The 15,513-nt window shown below is 43.8% G+C and overlaps 1 protein-coding gene across 1 annotated transcript; it reads right to left on the bottom strand.

Moving 5' to 3' along the window:
* Nucleotides 1–314: 314 nt before the first annotated feature.
* On the bottom strand, nt 315–1,681 carry LOC108791424 (toll-like receptor 2). The gene has a single exon (XM_018561907.1). The coding sequence runs from the start codon at nt 1,633–1,635 to the stop codon at nt 358–360; it is 1,278 nt and encodes a 425-aa protein (XP_018417409.1). The 5' UTR covers nt 1,636–1,681; the 3' UTR covers nt 315–357.
* Nucleotides 1,682–15,513: the final 13,832 nt, after the last annotated feature.

Here is a 15,513-nt window from a genome sequence, read left to right as displayed (position 1 = left end):
GTGTCACTTGCTGTGAGATGAGATGAAATGGAAGGGAAAAAAAATAATGTTAACATCATAACCCCCCATGTAATGGGGATGAAAAAAGCCAGACCTGTTTAATGTCCAGCCTGTGTGACAACCATGGCTTCATATGTAGCTACAATGTAGGAGTGAGTATAGCTGCCCAGGGACAGGAAGCATTTTTTGCAGGATTAGCAGAAAGCTAATGCAGACACCCCTAGTTTGGGTTCAGACACACTTTAAGCCATCCTTGATTGAATATGGTCACCAGTGAAACCAGTCTGACATGTTTTTGATAACTTATAAAAATTTCCTATTGGTAGTCCAGCTGATTCAAGGAAAAATGAAATCTTATTAAAGCTGCACACTGTTTGAATTCCCACTAACTGTCCGTGAAGATCTTGTTTTGTTACTCCGATGAATTTTAACAAAGCAAATTATAATAGCTATACTTAACAATAATATTATGATGCATATCAAAACTATTAAGAGATGCGTATGGCAGTCAAAGAAGGAACGATAGACATCATCAACCAACATATCCCTGACTGCTGGTGGGGAATGGCATATGTATCCTTCGGGCCAATTTTGAACTATCCAATCCATTTCTACAATTTCTCTCATTTCAGTCACAAAAGAACATGAACAAGTATATCGATTATTGTCTCCTATAAAGCTTCTCAGATGTTCAAAAGATTGCAGCTGTCCTCTGTTTAGGGTTTCAATAAGATTCCCATCAACAGCTATGACCTGAAGAAAAGGGAGATTACCCATGGGGGAAAGAGTTGTAAAAACATTGTAAGACAGATAGAGCTCTTTGAGTCTAGCCAATGAGATATTTAGCATTTCAATTTTGTTGTGGCTTAAATCAAGGACTTCACAGTTTTTAGGCAAACCAATATAAACATGCTCCAGGCCAGTATTAGACAAATTTAAGCGAATTAACGATGGCTGCCATTCACAAAGAAAACTGGAATTTCTAGAGAAATTGTTCTTACTTAGGTCTAAATGTGCCAATAGGTTGTATTTCCTTAGTGATTGGCAGACAGATTCATAATTAACTAAATTATTACGATGAAGTTTTAATATCTTGAGATTGGGAAATGCACCACTACAAAAAGATGAAGAGAGACTTTCCTCTTGAAGAAGGTTTTCTGATAGGTCTAGATCTGACATATACTTAAAATTCAAACTGATATCACATGGAATAGCCTTTAAGTTGGACTTCATCACTGTTAATTTGCCCAGGGTAGACATCCAATTTCCAAGACCATAGAACACAGTATCTCTCTGTATTAATGGATGTGAAGACATGTTGATGAATTGTATTGATGATATACGAGGTTGTTGTACTCCCATTGTCACATTATATTTGCCCACAAAAGTTGTGTTTTCAAACGCTAGCAAAGTTATTTGAACATTTTGCAACCATTTTATAAAGGCAAACAGAAACTCCTCAGACAAAACAACATTTACAAAACTGATCTTGTTTAACTGCTTTGGAACTTCACTTTGAGCCTGTAGCAGTTGAATGCTGTATATAATAAAATTGTTGGCATCCATGTAGGTTCCTTCCTTAAATTCAAAGCTGGAAGCTGTAATGCATGAAATAATAGTCATGATGTTCTCCATGTTAAGAAGCGAACAAGAACAATGTCCACGGGAGTGATCATAGGTGCAATCTGCCTCTGAAGCTGGGATCTTCTGCGCAAATAAAAAGATGACAATAAAAGAATGGCTGATCTTCATTGTGGAAAGTTTTCTGGAAAAATAACAAGAAAAAAAACAACAGAAAAAAATGAGGGCTGTGGAAATTAAAGATCAATTTCTCGATTAATCGTTAAACTTTTTGATAGATTCGCTAATGAAAACACTCACCTCTCCGCCGGCTTCCGGGAGTCCCGTCGGCTATCCAGTGACGTCATGGACATCGACGTCACCGGACTCCTACCCCCTTCCCCAAGTGGCTCCGTCGGCTAACAAAGGGAAGGGGGAGGAGTACGGTGAAGTCGATGTCCGTGACGGCTAACGAAGGGAAGCCGACGGAGCCACTTGGGCCGGTTAGTTTGACCAAGAAACTTTCTGCATGAGCGCCAGCCAAGGCATTGGCCTATATAAATATAGCACAGCAATGAAGTAATAAAATGAACTAGAATCACACTAATCCAGCACGTTATTATTCTGAGTTGCCCCACTCAAGCGGCGGCCATATTGAGTGGGGCACGTGAGATTAATAACGTGCTGGATTAGTGTGATCCTAGTTCATTTTATTACTTCATTGCTGTGCTGAATGTGTATAGGCCAATGTAGTTGGATCTGTATGTGCGTTATAATTAATCGAAAGTAATCGATTAATCAATTTAAACATTTTTCGATTAATCGAACACGAAAATTTTAATCATTACCAGCCCTAAAAAAAATTATTAAAAAAACAAAACAAAATGCACATTTTACTTCACAACAATCATCCTTGCAAGGTCACTCCACCCCCTCTTCTATTACTGGTTAGGTGAAGTAGCCAGGCACTCCTTTCTTGTTCTATTTTGCCCCACTCATAAACCAACACCACTATAGTGTTAATGTTTGATCTCTATGATGCTTAATTGCCTTTTACAATTGGGTATTGACCTAGGCCAGGGGTGCCCATTAGGTAGATCGTGATCTACCAGTAGCTCACAAAGCTGATGCTGGTAGATCACGAGGGTGTGAATGGTGGCCCCTTTATTCCATTCTGGTATATTTATTAAGCTGTGCACACATGATTACCTATTAGCCTGAGTCTGCTGAGCCAAGCTCCCTGACACCTTTCTGGTGGATACTGGTGGTTGAAATGCTATGTATTACATCAAAGAATATTAGTTTACACAGCCTGTTGCACTACACTGTTTGCAAAATACAGCAATACAGCGGATGACAGCAGTGTAGCGCATTCCCATGTGAAGCCCCAAGCAGCCTTGATGCGTCTTCTCTGTCCCTACTCTGCTAAAATACATGAGCAGCCAATGGCAGTGCTGCACTCTTCCTCTTAGCCAATAGCAACTGGGGTGGGCGTGGTAAGATACAAGTGGTTGCCGAGTGCTGAGGAGCCCGTACAGCAGGAGTCTCAAACTCAATTTAGTCGGGGGCCACTGGACACATTTTTTAGTCCTGTGGGGGCCGCTACTATATACGGTACCAGTGTTAATGTCTGCATATGTTACAAGTGGCAGCTGTCACCCATTCAAATTAATGATTGGGTGACAGCTGCTGCATGTAAATGCCTGCACACTGCATGTAATCATATGCAAAAGGATTACATGCAGTTAGGAATCTGTCACTATCCCTGATTGTGTATCCAGAGATAGTGATTGTTTTTGTAACTGCATGTAATCATATCACATACAATTACGCAGGCGTGTACATGCAGCGGCTGTCACCCGATCATTAACTTGAATGGGTAACAGTTGCTGTATGTAAACGCCAGATTAGGGATTCCTGCTGCAGGAAAACACAAGTTTGTGACACAGGAATCCCTAATCGCACCTGAAATATAGGCGTGAATGGGGCCTAATATACACATATACACACAGTCCGTGACCTTGTGCCCGACTTGTCAGCTGGCCAGAGACCGCTGCCGCAGTGAAGCTGTACGGCAGCGGCCGTTTTAAAGGGGAATCAGCGGGGGGGCACATGGGGGGCAAGGAATAACCTATGCTTTGTATGCTAAAAAAGAGGCGCTTATCCAGAGACACAAACACCACTATAATTCAACCTTTACCTTACAAATAAGGTTACAGTTGGCTATAATCAACAATCCATAACTGTATGCACAAAAGAAAATTGATTCTGGTCCTAGAGAGGACTCAGATCACAGTAGTCATAAAGGATTGTAAAAGATTGGAGAAGCCAAAGCAATTATCCAAAAATAATTACATTTATTTGTCAATACAAAAGGGCATGAATAAAACCAAGTTACATTTTTCAATAATCGATTATAATCGATTATGTCGATTAGTTGTTGCAGCCCTACACCTTTTCCCCACCCATGTACCAATATCTAAAAAACAATGAAAATAGACAATGTTGTCTAACTCCCACATACCAATCATGCATACGGGCAGGCTGATAAGATTCTTGATTAATTGCCGGTGGAGCTCTGAGAGGAATGAATGGATTCAGTAAATCAATTGTTGAAGCGCAACGTGCACTGTTGCTTCATAAAGACAAGAAATTAATTGCCCAATACAGGGGCGTCCCGAGGTCGGGTGTCACCTGGTCTCTAGACCGGGTGACACCCCGCATGTCGTCATCGCGTGTGCACGTGACGTCCCCTCGCGCATGCGCATTGACATCATCGCGCACGCACAGCCATCTGATTGATGCCTGCTGGCGGCCATCTTGGTGATGCCTGCTGGCGGCCATCTTGGTGATGCCTGCTGGCGGCCATCTTGGTGATGGACGCCGACAGAGCGAGGAGGTATGCCGCCAGGTTCCCTACTCTCTCCGAAGAAAAAAGAAAGAAAGAAGAAAGAAACAAGACACTCTCTCCTGACAATGTCCGCCAAACTTTTTAGAGGGGGGTGACACCAAAATGACTGACACCCTTGCAATGGTGACACCTGGGTGCGGGCCGCGCCTCCCGCACCCCCCTTGTGACGCCACTGGTCCAGTACTGCTCAAACCCAAAGAGTAGACCTCTTGAAGAATCCCAAAGAAACAATTTGTTTCTTTCAACATGCAGTTCTGAGTCAAAGAAATACTTTCTATTTAGATGACTGGGCACCATATTTCGAAGGATAACCCGGAACCATGAGGATCGATACTCACAGTTGTGGTTCACAGGGGTTCGCTGCCAAGTGCCCGAGAATCCTGAATCACTGTAAGTCTCCTCTGCGTAATAGCCCTGTATATCACGGGATAGCTGTGTTGCTGCACGGGTAGATTACTTTGTTTCTTTGATGATGGTCAGAATGAATGGATGCTTGCTTGACATCCATGGGTGAAGTACGGCTCTTTCCTCCAGCATGTTATTTGTCGACAGACATGCAATCAGTCATATACCCAGGGCATTGCGTTGACGCATTTCGCCCATCCCACTTTCCCGGGGCTTCGTCAGAATGTAAATGGCATTGACCTCAGGGGCTTCTTAAATAGATAGTTCTTAACTCAAACTTTTAACCCCTGCTGTTCCAGAATGCTTCGAGTATTACAGCTCATTCACAACAAGAAAATAAAGGTTATAAACTATGTGTAGTTCGTGGAGAGAAAAACGTATACTTTAGAATATACATAGAGTTCAATACTGCAAGCAAGTATATTCTTTCCATAAGGCTTAATGGGTGCTATTTACAGGAATACTTGTAAATGACATTCATTATTTAGGCCATGGGGGATTAGAGTGTTCAATTTATATATCCACATTTTCTCCTTCTGCAATAATATAGTATTATAGTCACCCCTATGTGCTAACAATCACCTCGGGTATAAGATCCATTTTTCTGAGCAATTCTTTCCCTAAGGTAATTCACATTGAGATCATCACCCAGATAGCAAGCAATTCAGCTGCAAGTTTGAAAATGACTTGATAAAATGACCTTCCTAACGGTCAATACAATCTGACCATACAATTTTTGTGCAATCAATTTTAGATTTACCAAATCTATGTAATAGGAGAACCTACCTAATCCATCCACTTAATCTGCAGCCAATCAGGCAGGTCCTTACATAGTTGTTGGTAGATCTAAAGGAGATTGTACAATCAGATTGTAGAGTGTGTGGTGAGCTTTTATTTCCAAGGGAGAGGAGGATGTCCATCACCTGGTTATAGTCAGTTTTTCAACTAAAAGAATATGAGTGATCATTGTTCTGTAATACATTTGGAATGAATAGATCCTAACATGTAATAGAGCCAATTCAACATCTGGAGCAACAGTCTGATGCACCGCCTCTGACATCAACCCAAAAACCAAATGGACTTGCAGAACCACATAATATGTATAAGGTAACATATCTTTCCATGCTGTCTCTAGCAATCAGGAGAAACAGGGGGTAAATAGCGAGATAGTTTATAGGGAGTGTTGTACCAACCGTGAAAGACCTTCTGAGCAAGCTCCCAGTGGTTAGAACAATGAGAATGAACAAAGGAACTACACACAGCAAAACTCCATTGAGAGGTGGTAAAAACCGTTCATACATTTTGTTACCAGATACGCACCGTTTGCGTGTTTTTAAAGAATCCTCGATTTTGGGATAGTCCATAAAACACAGAGATAGCTCTAGAATGCTCAGGTTCTCCAAAAATTGATGGATAAGTGGGTGCATTGTAATGCTAGAGCTTATGGGATAAACTTGAAAACAGGAGCAACCCCTCATTTCCTTACAGGTCAGCCAGAAAACAGATCATTTGCAGTTTTCATTACTCACAATGTATATGGGGAATACAAAAATATAACCAGTTTATCGGTACCAGTAAAGTCTGCATAGGGTTATGAGAAGGGGGACAGATCAACCTCCTACCAGGCTGCTAATGTAGCCCTAATGGTAAGGAGGATACATGTCAGTTGGGGAATATCTGCCCCCTGCCTTTAGGCTAAAAGGTAGGCCTTGATATTAAAGCAACTAATAAATGGAAGGCATATGAGGGATACAGCACACTTGCTACACATATAAGCACATGTGAGCACATGTGTTGTGACTAGATAATGGAGTTTTCTTGAGGAAATTTTTATATATATTTCACGCATGTTTCTAACGCATGTCAAATTCTGGACACGCTATATTGACAACATTTTCGTCATTTGGCAGAGAGAGGCAGCCACATTTCATGAGTTTGTGGAGATCTTGAATTCCATTTTCCAAAGAATAGTCCCTGAGTTTCATGACACTCACATCACTTTTCTCGATGTATTAGTAACGATTACAGAGGGCCACAAACTAGCGTCCTCCCGTCACCCTAAGCTCAGTATACTGCGAGCTGTAGCTCGCGGTATACTGAGACGCCGCAGTATACTGCGAGCAGCTGCTCGCGGTATACTGAGACGCCGCAGCTGAAGCGGATGCCGACAATTGTGCCGGGATCTGCCCAGCTGTGTGACTGACAGCTGGCTCTGCCTATCTAAAAGGCAGAGCCAGCTGTACCCGCCCCCTCCCCTGTCCGTACCGCCAGTCAGCGCTGGCGGATCAGAGCGGGGAGGGGGGAATCCAGCCCCTCCCCTGTCATGGCAGAGAGCCGTGACAGGATCGAGAGGTGAGCGAACGCCGGTATGTGTTCGCTCACCTCCCGATCTACTGAGCCGACCTGTGACAGTCTCATTGTCACAGGTCGGCTAGAACTATGAGGTTAGGATGGCACCTCTATAGGTTTATCGCCGCAGCAGAACTCTCAAAGACCATTTGGTCCAGGCGGATCCTAGGCCCAAATACTCTCAGAAATCTATAAGAATCTAAAACCACACAGGATGTTATAAGTGCCACAATTGCAACATTTGTAGTGCACTTCACATCATTGGTGAGACATTCCCACACACACAGCGTTAAAAGATACTGAATCAGGGGTTATTTAAATTGTAATAATGAATCATGAATTTATCTTTTGAAATGTCCATGTGGACTTGCGTATGTTGGCAAGACCATGGGACCATTCAAGCAGCGATTCCAAAAGCATTGCAGTGATATCAGCATCGCTGTTAACACTGTCTCGAAAGGGGAAATCCCGGATCTGAACAAACTACTGGCTGTCCACTTTGTCAACCTCCGACATCAGACTCATGAGTTACGGGGGATGGTGATTGAACATACTACTAATGCACCCCACAGGGGTGGGAATCATGACAGATTCCTGCTTCAACGTGAGGCGTACTGGATCCATACACTCGACACTGTCATCCCCAGGGGCCTCAACACAAGCCTCACACTCTCTTGCTCCCTACCTGATCGCTAATCATTTATACATGGATTTCTGCTTGTTCCCATGTATTTGGCACAACATACCCCCTTGGGCGGATTCTACCCACAGCCTGGGGGTATTTTTAACCACAATCATCACAGGGATAGCGTTTGCTTGTCTATCTGTCCCAGATCTCAGTTCTAGACCCTGTCACATACCACCTAACCCTGAAACGTTAATTTGATAACGAAGTCTTGCTGGAGGTCTACATACTAGCCTTAAATCTTGCATTAATCCTCATGTCACAGGCCATGACACGGCTGGGTACACTTTCGATTATGATTTGCTACTACACCACTATAGTACAGCAGTATTATTTACCTGACTTTCTTGACTGTGACACCTGCACTCACATGCGTTTATATATATTACTTTTTTTAACTGTGCCACATGCATTTATATGTATGGGGATTTCACTCATATTTCATCCATTCATGCTGTATATACAAATTGGCTCATTCTATAAGCTTTTTCAAGGATTAGTTGCTGTTAATATGGCACCTACACGCAAACTCTCCAGCCTGGTATTCATTAAGTTATCTAGTCACTACACATGTGCTTACATGCACTGCTATATATAGCAATTGCTGACTAGTCTGCAGGATATGTTTGTCCAGTTGATACACAACTAGGGCACTGAAACCCAGAAGCCATAATTGATATTATAAAGAGAGGCTTATCAGAAGATAAAACCGTGCTGCCCAGCCAAATACTCATTAAATGCAAATGCTGTATGGAAGCAAAGGCCACCCAAAGAAAGACCACCCACCCCATGGAGTTCATACACAGCGACATGTGCGGACTAAACTCCCACACTCAGACGGGAACAGATATCTATTGACTTTTATTGGTGATTTTTCCAGGTACACAACAACTTATCTGATGAAGCACAAGAATTAAACATCAGAAAAACTTCAAGAGTGTGTAGCAATGTCCAGCAACAAATTCCAACGGAAACCAGGAATTATACACTCGGACAATGGAGGGGAACACATCAGTAAAGAAGTTGAATCATATATGAAGAAATGGTATAGTACATCAGACAACCGCACCATACACTCCTGAACAAAATGGTGTAGCAGAACGGAAAAATCGCACTTTCACAGAAATGGCCGAATGCATGCTGTCAGACACCAACCTACCTAAGAAGTACTGGTTAGAAGCAGTCATGACTGCAACATACCCACAGAACAGACTACCATCAAAGGCTGTTAAAAAAAAGCACCCTATTTGAAATGTGGCATGGATCGAAGCCTAGCCTAGGGAACATCATAGTGTTTGGATGTAAAGCTTACACCTATATTCAAAAGGAGAAGCGATCCAAATTGGAAAACACAACCATAAAATGTATTCTGGTGAGCTACAGTGAACAAAGTAAGGGATATAGAATTCTACACGCAAAGACTGACAAAATGACAATAAGCTGCAGCGTTTATTTCGATGAGAACCCATCACCAGAAAGAATGATCCCGGGAAGTTGGGAAGTGAATTCGCCCAGTGAACCAGCAAAGGAAGTTGAGCAACGTGAAGCCACACAAGAATCACAATGCTTATCTATGATACACAGGGAGTTCTTTTCTGTCTCTTTCCTTCACAATGTCATATTCATACATATAATGTTCTTCTAAGCAAGTAAAACTGAATTCAGCATTCATGCTTCATCTAAACACATAACCAACATATCTATCTATCTATCTATCTATCTATCTATCTATCTATCTATCTATCTATCTATCTATCTATCTATCTATCTATTCTATATCTTTCTTTATCATCTTCTAATTAACTTATGTCTGGAGTAGAGGATCCCTCTGTACGATCACACACAGAGCATTGTATGCCTAGAAGAGTTGGCTAGCTGAAGCCCCCCGAGCAGTGGATGGGGACTTGGACTGTGCCAGGTATCAGCTGTTTTGACAGGTCCCTTACAGGGCAGGCACAAAGTAACAATTGTGCATGGAGTGGCAAACATGTGAACAACATTCTGGGTAATTTATATGTTATAAATGATGGATTGCGACTGCAAATACCTGTTGAATATATCTTCCAACACTCTGTCTGTATTGTTGTCCCAGGTAAAAGCTCTTCCCTTATATCAGAAGAATCATTCAGTTACAACCCCACTGCATTCAGAATTCTGATGAACACACTTTGTTATGAGTCTTTGCACTTGCAACAATATTGTTTCTCATTTCCGAGTATTTTGATCAATTGCAGAAAATGCTGTTTTTTTCATCATCTGTGTATATAAAGGCAAAAAGAAAACAAGAAAAAGATACAACATACCTAAAACCACTTACTTCTCAGACTTATGCAGCTGTGCTTTTAAAGCTGTGTGCTTCTCTTCAGTTTTTGCGTCGCACTCCTCACAGGCAGCCAGCTCATTTTCTTCTCTGCAGTTTTCCACTTACGTTTTTTGGGAGTAGAAAAAAAAGGTGCTGGCGAAAAGGACAGACTTCCTTTTCAGAATTTCCCATTTTGTAACCACGCTGCAATCATGAATCTGAGCCCGCAGTAAACTGTTACTAGGGGTGGAGCTAATACTTAAAGTCACATACTCTGGATATTAAATTATTTGATAAGCTTATGCTTTAAAATATCTTTCTTCTATTTTAGGAACATTTAAAAAAACAACATTTTGGTTAATGTAGGGATACTTTTTTTGGACAAAAACTGAATGGGTGGAATTCATAAAAATTGGAGCAGACAGAATCTGGAGCAGTTGCCCATGGCAACCAATAAGCTTCTCTCTTTTATTTTCAAAGCTTAAAGCAGAACGCCAGAATTTTTTAAATTAACCCTTGCAGTGGGGCTACCACCGCACTGCAAGGGTTTACTGCTTGTTTGTGTCTAGGTTGAAAAGACATAAAGAATTACTCACCCACACTTTGGAGCCGGCCATCTGTCCCGGTGCTCCCTCAAGCCTGTCTCCTCCTCCACAGATTGGAATGTTCCCCAGCGTCCTCACGGTGATACACTGAGAGGGGAATTTGTCAAAACTGGAGCAGACCGAAACTGGAGCAGACAGAAACTGGAGCAGTTGCCCATGACAACCAATTACTTCTCTCTTCAGTTTGTTCAGTTAAGATTTAACCCCTTCGTAACTGACGACGTACAGTGTACGTCGCCAGCATCGGGGCTGTTTAAACAGACTCCCGGCGACTTTTGCCGCCGGGACTCTGTTTAAACTTGTAGAGCCGACTGTCGGCTTTACAACAGATGTAGATCGTTGGGGAGAGCCCTCTGCACACCTCACAGCAGTCCCGGCCAATTAAGGGATGATGGTGCTCGCAGTGACATTGGTTCACGGATGGCGCCGTGCAGACACAGGAAAAGGCAGAAAATCACCAGCACTCAGTAATCAAAAGCAAGTATGTCCTTTTATTGGACAGAGGCGTCATAGAAATCAAAGAAACTGACGTTTCGGGGCCACGCAGGGTCCCTTCCTCAAGGCAGAAAACATGACAACAAAGTAATCATCATACCCCACATATATATACCTCCTGTAATCAATCAATCATTAGGAGAATACACCCATAGTGACATCATAGTGGCGGCAAAAACGCCATGTTTAAAGATCAAAAAAAGTGACAATAAGGCAAGTGTAACAATAACATATAAAATCGTACCAATAATCGAGGCTTTACAACAGAAGCGATTCTGGAGACTTACCTGTCGCCAGATTGCTTCTGTGTCCCGAAGAAGGGGCCGCCCCCCCCCCCCCCTGCCGGACACTTTGTTAGACCCCACAGGGCCCTGGGGAGATCCCACAGAGCCCTGGTTAAACTAGGGCTCTCACCTGCTTTCCACAGGGCTATCCACAGGGCTCTCCAGGCTGCCACTCCAGTACTGTGCTGGGCTGGCCATGTCTTGCGGGCGGGAGCTGGCAGGTCCGTGCGACGATCGAGGAAACAGGTGAGTTTTCAGCCCTGTCACTGTCAAACTGAGAGTCTCAGTTTGACAGCGACAGGGCTGAGAGCTCACAATGCTACCTGGCTTCCAACAGGGCAAACTAGGCAGCCGCGAGGCCCTCGGGAGCGCGAGGCCTAAGGCGACCGCCTAATTTGCCTAATTAAAGAGCCGCCTCTGGTTACGGTGCAGCGCTGTGTGCCCCCTCCGCCGTCGGCTTCCCGGGCTCCGCTGTCCCCCGTGCGAGCCTGGCACCGGCATGGTGGGTCTTCTCTGAAGGATCGGAGGGAGATCAGCAGGCTTCCAGCCACTGATCTCTCCTGCGATCACTGGACCCAGGAGTGATGTGCATTACATTACTTCCGGTGCCACTGTACACTTTCTTCAGCTCCTAGAGCAAGAAGATGAAGCTGGTGAAGCAGATTTCTGCTTCATCAGCTTCTTTGGGGTCCCTAGGTGACATTAGGGGTCTGAAAGACCCCTGATGTCTCCATAAAGAGGACCTGTCACCAGGGCTGGATACCCCATAAGGCCACAGAGGCCAGGCCTCTGCGTCTTGGCAGCGGGGGATGCAGAAATCCTGACGCCCCGACCAGTGCACAGGTCCCGACACGTCGTCCCAACCAGTGCTCAAGTTCCAACGTCAGGCAGATCAGGGGCAACCTCGGGTTAGGGGTCCTGTTCCTGCTCGTGTGCAGGGCTTTTGCTACAACAAAATCCTGGACTGGAATAACATCGGCGGCAGAGACGTCCCACCCCTCTCCTCCTGAGGACCTTCACACCCCAGCGTCAGACAGACTCACATGTCATCTCCACATCTTCCATCTACCCACTGTTAAGAGTCTAGCATCACTGCTCACTCAGCTCTGGCCACCTCCAGGGTGAGCTGAAAATACTTGAATGGAAGGTATTTGTTAATTCCTTGCTGGGTATACCTGCACACTTTATGAAATTTACAGTACATGTTTGTACTGTAGTGTAGTGCAATTCGCTTTTGGCAGGAAGGGGGGCACATTGAAGTACCTGACCTTGGGGCAGCAGAGAGAGTAAATCTGACCCTGCCTGTCACATTATAATTGCTATTAGCAATAAAGTTGAGTGTAAAAAAATAAAAATTAGAGTAACAGATAAAAAAAAATTAAAAATGCAAAATAAATTTCCCCCGCCCCTCACGCAAACGAACATACATCGCAAATACATGTTGCAAAAACGTAAATTGCGCCACACATGTTACATATCATGGTGAGTGTCGGAGTGAGAACAATAATTCTAGGCCCATCAATCAATGATAACACTAAACTGACGAGCGGTAAAAGCGTTAAAGCGTCGCCTATGGGAAATGTTGGTTATTGTCGTTTTTTTGCGGTTTCACGGACGCATGCAGACTTAACATGTTTGGTACCTATTTACCTGGCGTGACCCTGCCTTTTATATTTTACCAAAATATGCACTGTGCACTAAATTTCATTTTATTATATTTTATCCTTAAAATACTTGTTTGATAAACATTTGCGCAAATACCGTGCGACATAAAAAATTGCAACTAGCATCTTTTTATTCTACAGGGCCTCTGCTTTCAGAAAATATATAATTGTTTGGGGGTCTGAAGCTCTTTTCCAGCCAGAAATTCAGATTTTATTATGTGTGTACAAATGTAAGAAATTGCTCCGGGCAGCAAGTGGTTAAACACGTCATCTTCCAAGCCAACATGCTCTTAACCAGTACCTTTCACCTTGCTACCCTTCTGTTGCAGCAGACTATACTGTACACACTGCATAGAAGGTGAGGACCCCGAGGGGCATATCATTGCTCAAGTGGAGGAGAAGACAGGTGGAAGGGACCAGTCTAAGAGCTAGCCGGCTTAGAGGATCGGATGAGTATAACTTTTTTTTTTTTAACTAGACAAAAAACAGCAGTTGGCCATTGCAGTGCGGGGATAGCCCCACTGCAAGGGTTAATAAAATGTGTGCCCGGAGTTCTGCTTTAAAATAAAGATAACACAGTATGGAACTGGCTTCCTGTCTAGTAATGGTACATTCGTCATCCCACGCACAGTGCATTGCAAGGAATGTCACCTATTCACACGAGGAGTAATAATTACCGCAGAGATGCCATATAGCTACTTGTGTGGCTATCCTCAAAATCAGAACTGTTGGTGACAGTTGTTCTCCTCTTGCCGCCATGGGCAGCGGTTAGGCGGATGGTTGTAAATAAGTGGCAGTGGCAGCAGGGGATAGCATGGTGCTAAGAGCAGGATCAGCAGTGTCCTTGCAGTTGTGCAGTTGTGGGGCAATGACTCTGACAGGCGTCTCATTCCAGGTTCTGTTACCTGGCAACGCGTTTCACACACATGCCCTTTCTCAAGATGTTATTTTATATACCGACAGTTGGTTTTCCATACCAGCACTATTGGAGCTGCCGCACTATTACCAATTTTGATATAAACCTGCTTCATTGGATGGGAATTCTCTAATAGGTCATACATAAGTCCTGAACTTTTTTAATTCTGACAGGAACTGCAGAAGCACATTTTAGCTGATTTGTTCAGTTATATTTTCTTTGTTCCCACCTGGTGTCCCTGCCAGTAACGTGCTACCTTTCCTAGGGTGGCTATGCACATTCACTATACAGTATCTGTAGAGGAGGCAGTCCTCTTCTCCATAACATAGAAGGAGGTGTTTAGTAGTCCACAGAAATAGCTGGGAACAATGTTAAAAAGTATCTAAATGCAAAAACAGAAATGTAATATATTACAGCTTACCCATTTTCAGATCTGCTGGCAGCATTCAGTTTTTAAAAAAAAAATATTTTCCATCCAGTAACACACTTCTTGTCTCCACTCTGCGTGGCTCCACTCTATGCAGGAGCAACGCAGCCACCTGTTGACACAGGGGCGGAACTACCGGCGCTGCAGTCAGTGCGGCTGGGGGAGCCCACTGACCCGGGAGAAGGTGGAGGAGTTTGAAGCCCAGCAGCACCGGTCTCAGATGGGCTGTGCTGGATCTATGGTGGGCTGTGCAGGGTCACTCTCAGGTGGGCTGTGCAGGGTCTCTGGGTCACACTCAGGTGGGTCTAAGTCCTGCGTTCCTAAGTCCTGAGTCCAGTGCATTACTAAGTCCTGTGTTCAGTGTGTTACTAAGTCCTGAGTCCAGTGCGTTACTAAGTCGAGAGTCCAGTGTGTTATTAAGACCAGCGTCCAGTGCGTTACTAAGTCCTGAGTCCAGTGTGTTACTACAGTAAGTCCAGAGTTCAGTGCGTTACTAAGTCCAGAATCCAGTGCGTTGCAAAGTCCTGAGTCCAATCCACATACTGTTCTGCATTTCTGTATAATGTACTGCTGGGATTTGTAGTCTCCCAACAGCTTGTGCCATTCTGCATTAGAGTGTAAGCTCCTCTTTACAGAAGCTAATGTCACTGGCTGAGTGTTCTCTGTACAGCACTGTGGTATATGTCAAAGCTATACAAACATATAATAATAGTGTGAGACTGTGGGGGGACATTAGAGTGTAAGCTCCTCTGGTGCAGAGACGGCCGGGGGGAAGGGGACAGTGAGATCTGTTGTTCCCGGCTCCCTCCCCTTGGGACTGGGAAGGGAGGGCCAAGATAAAATCTTGCACCAGGGCCCTTTGTTCCTTAGGTCTGCCACTGCATTGACAGCAGCACTGTCACCCTGTAGA

The sequence above is a fragment of the Nanorana parkeri genome, unplaced genomic scaffold (genome assembly GCF_000935625.1).
Source record: "Nanorana parkeri isolate BGI_ZX_2015 unplaced genomic scaffold, ASM93562v1 scaffold550, whole genome shotgun sequence".
NCBI lineage: Eukaryota > Metazoa > Chordata > Amphibia > Anura > Dicroglossidae > Nanorana > Nanorana parkeri.
The sequence above is the reverse complement of the archived record's forward strand: the minus strand, read 5'-3'. Positions and strand labels throughout refer to the sequence as shown.

Excerpts from the sequence above, each read along its gene's own strand:
- LOC108791424 (XM_018561907.1), bottom strand. The coding sequence starts at position 1,635 with ATGGAGAACATCATGACTATTATTTCATGCATTACAGCTTCCAGCTTT.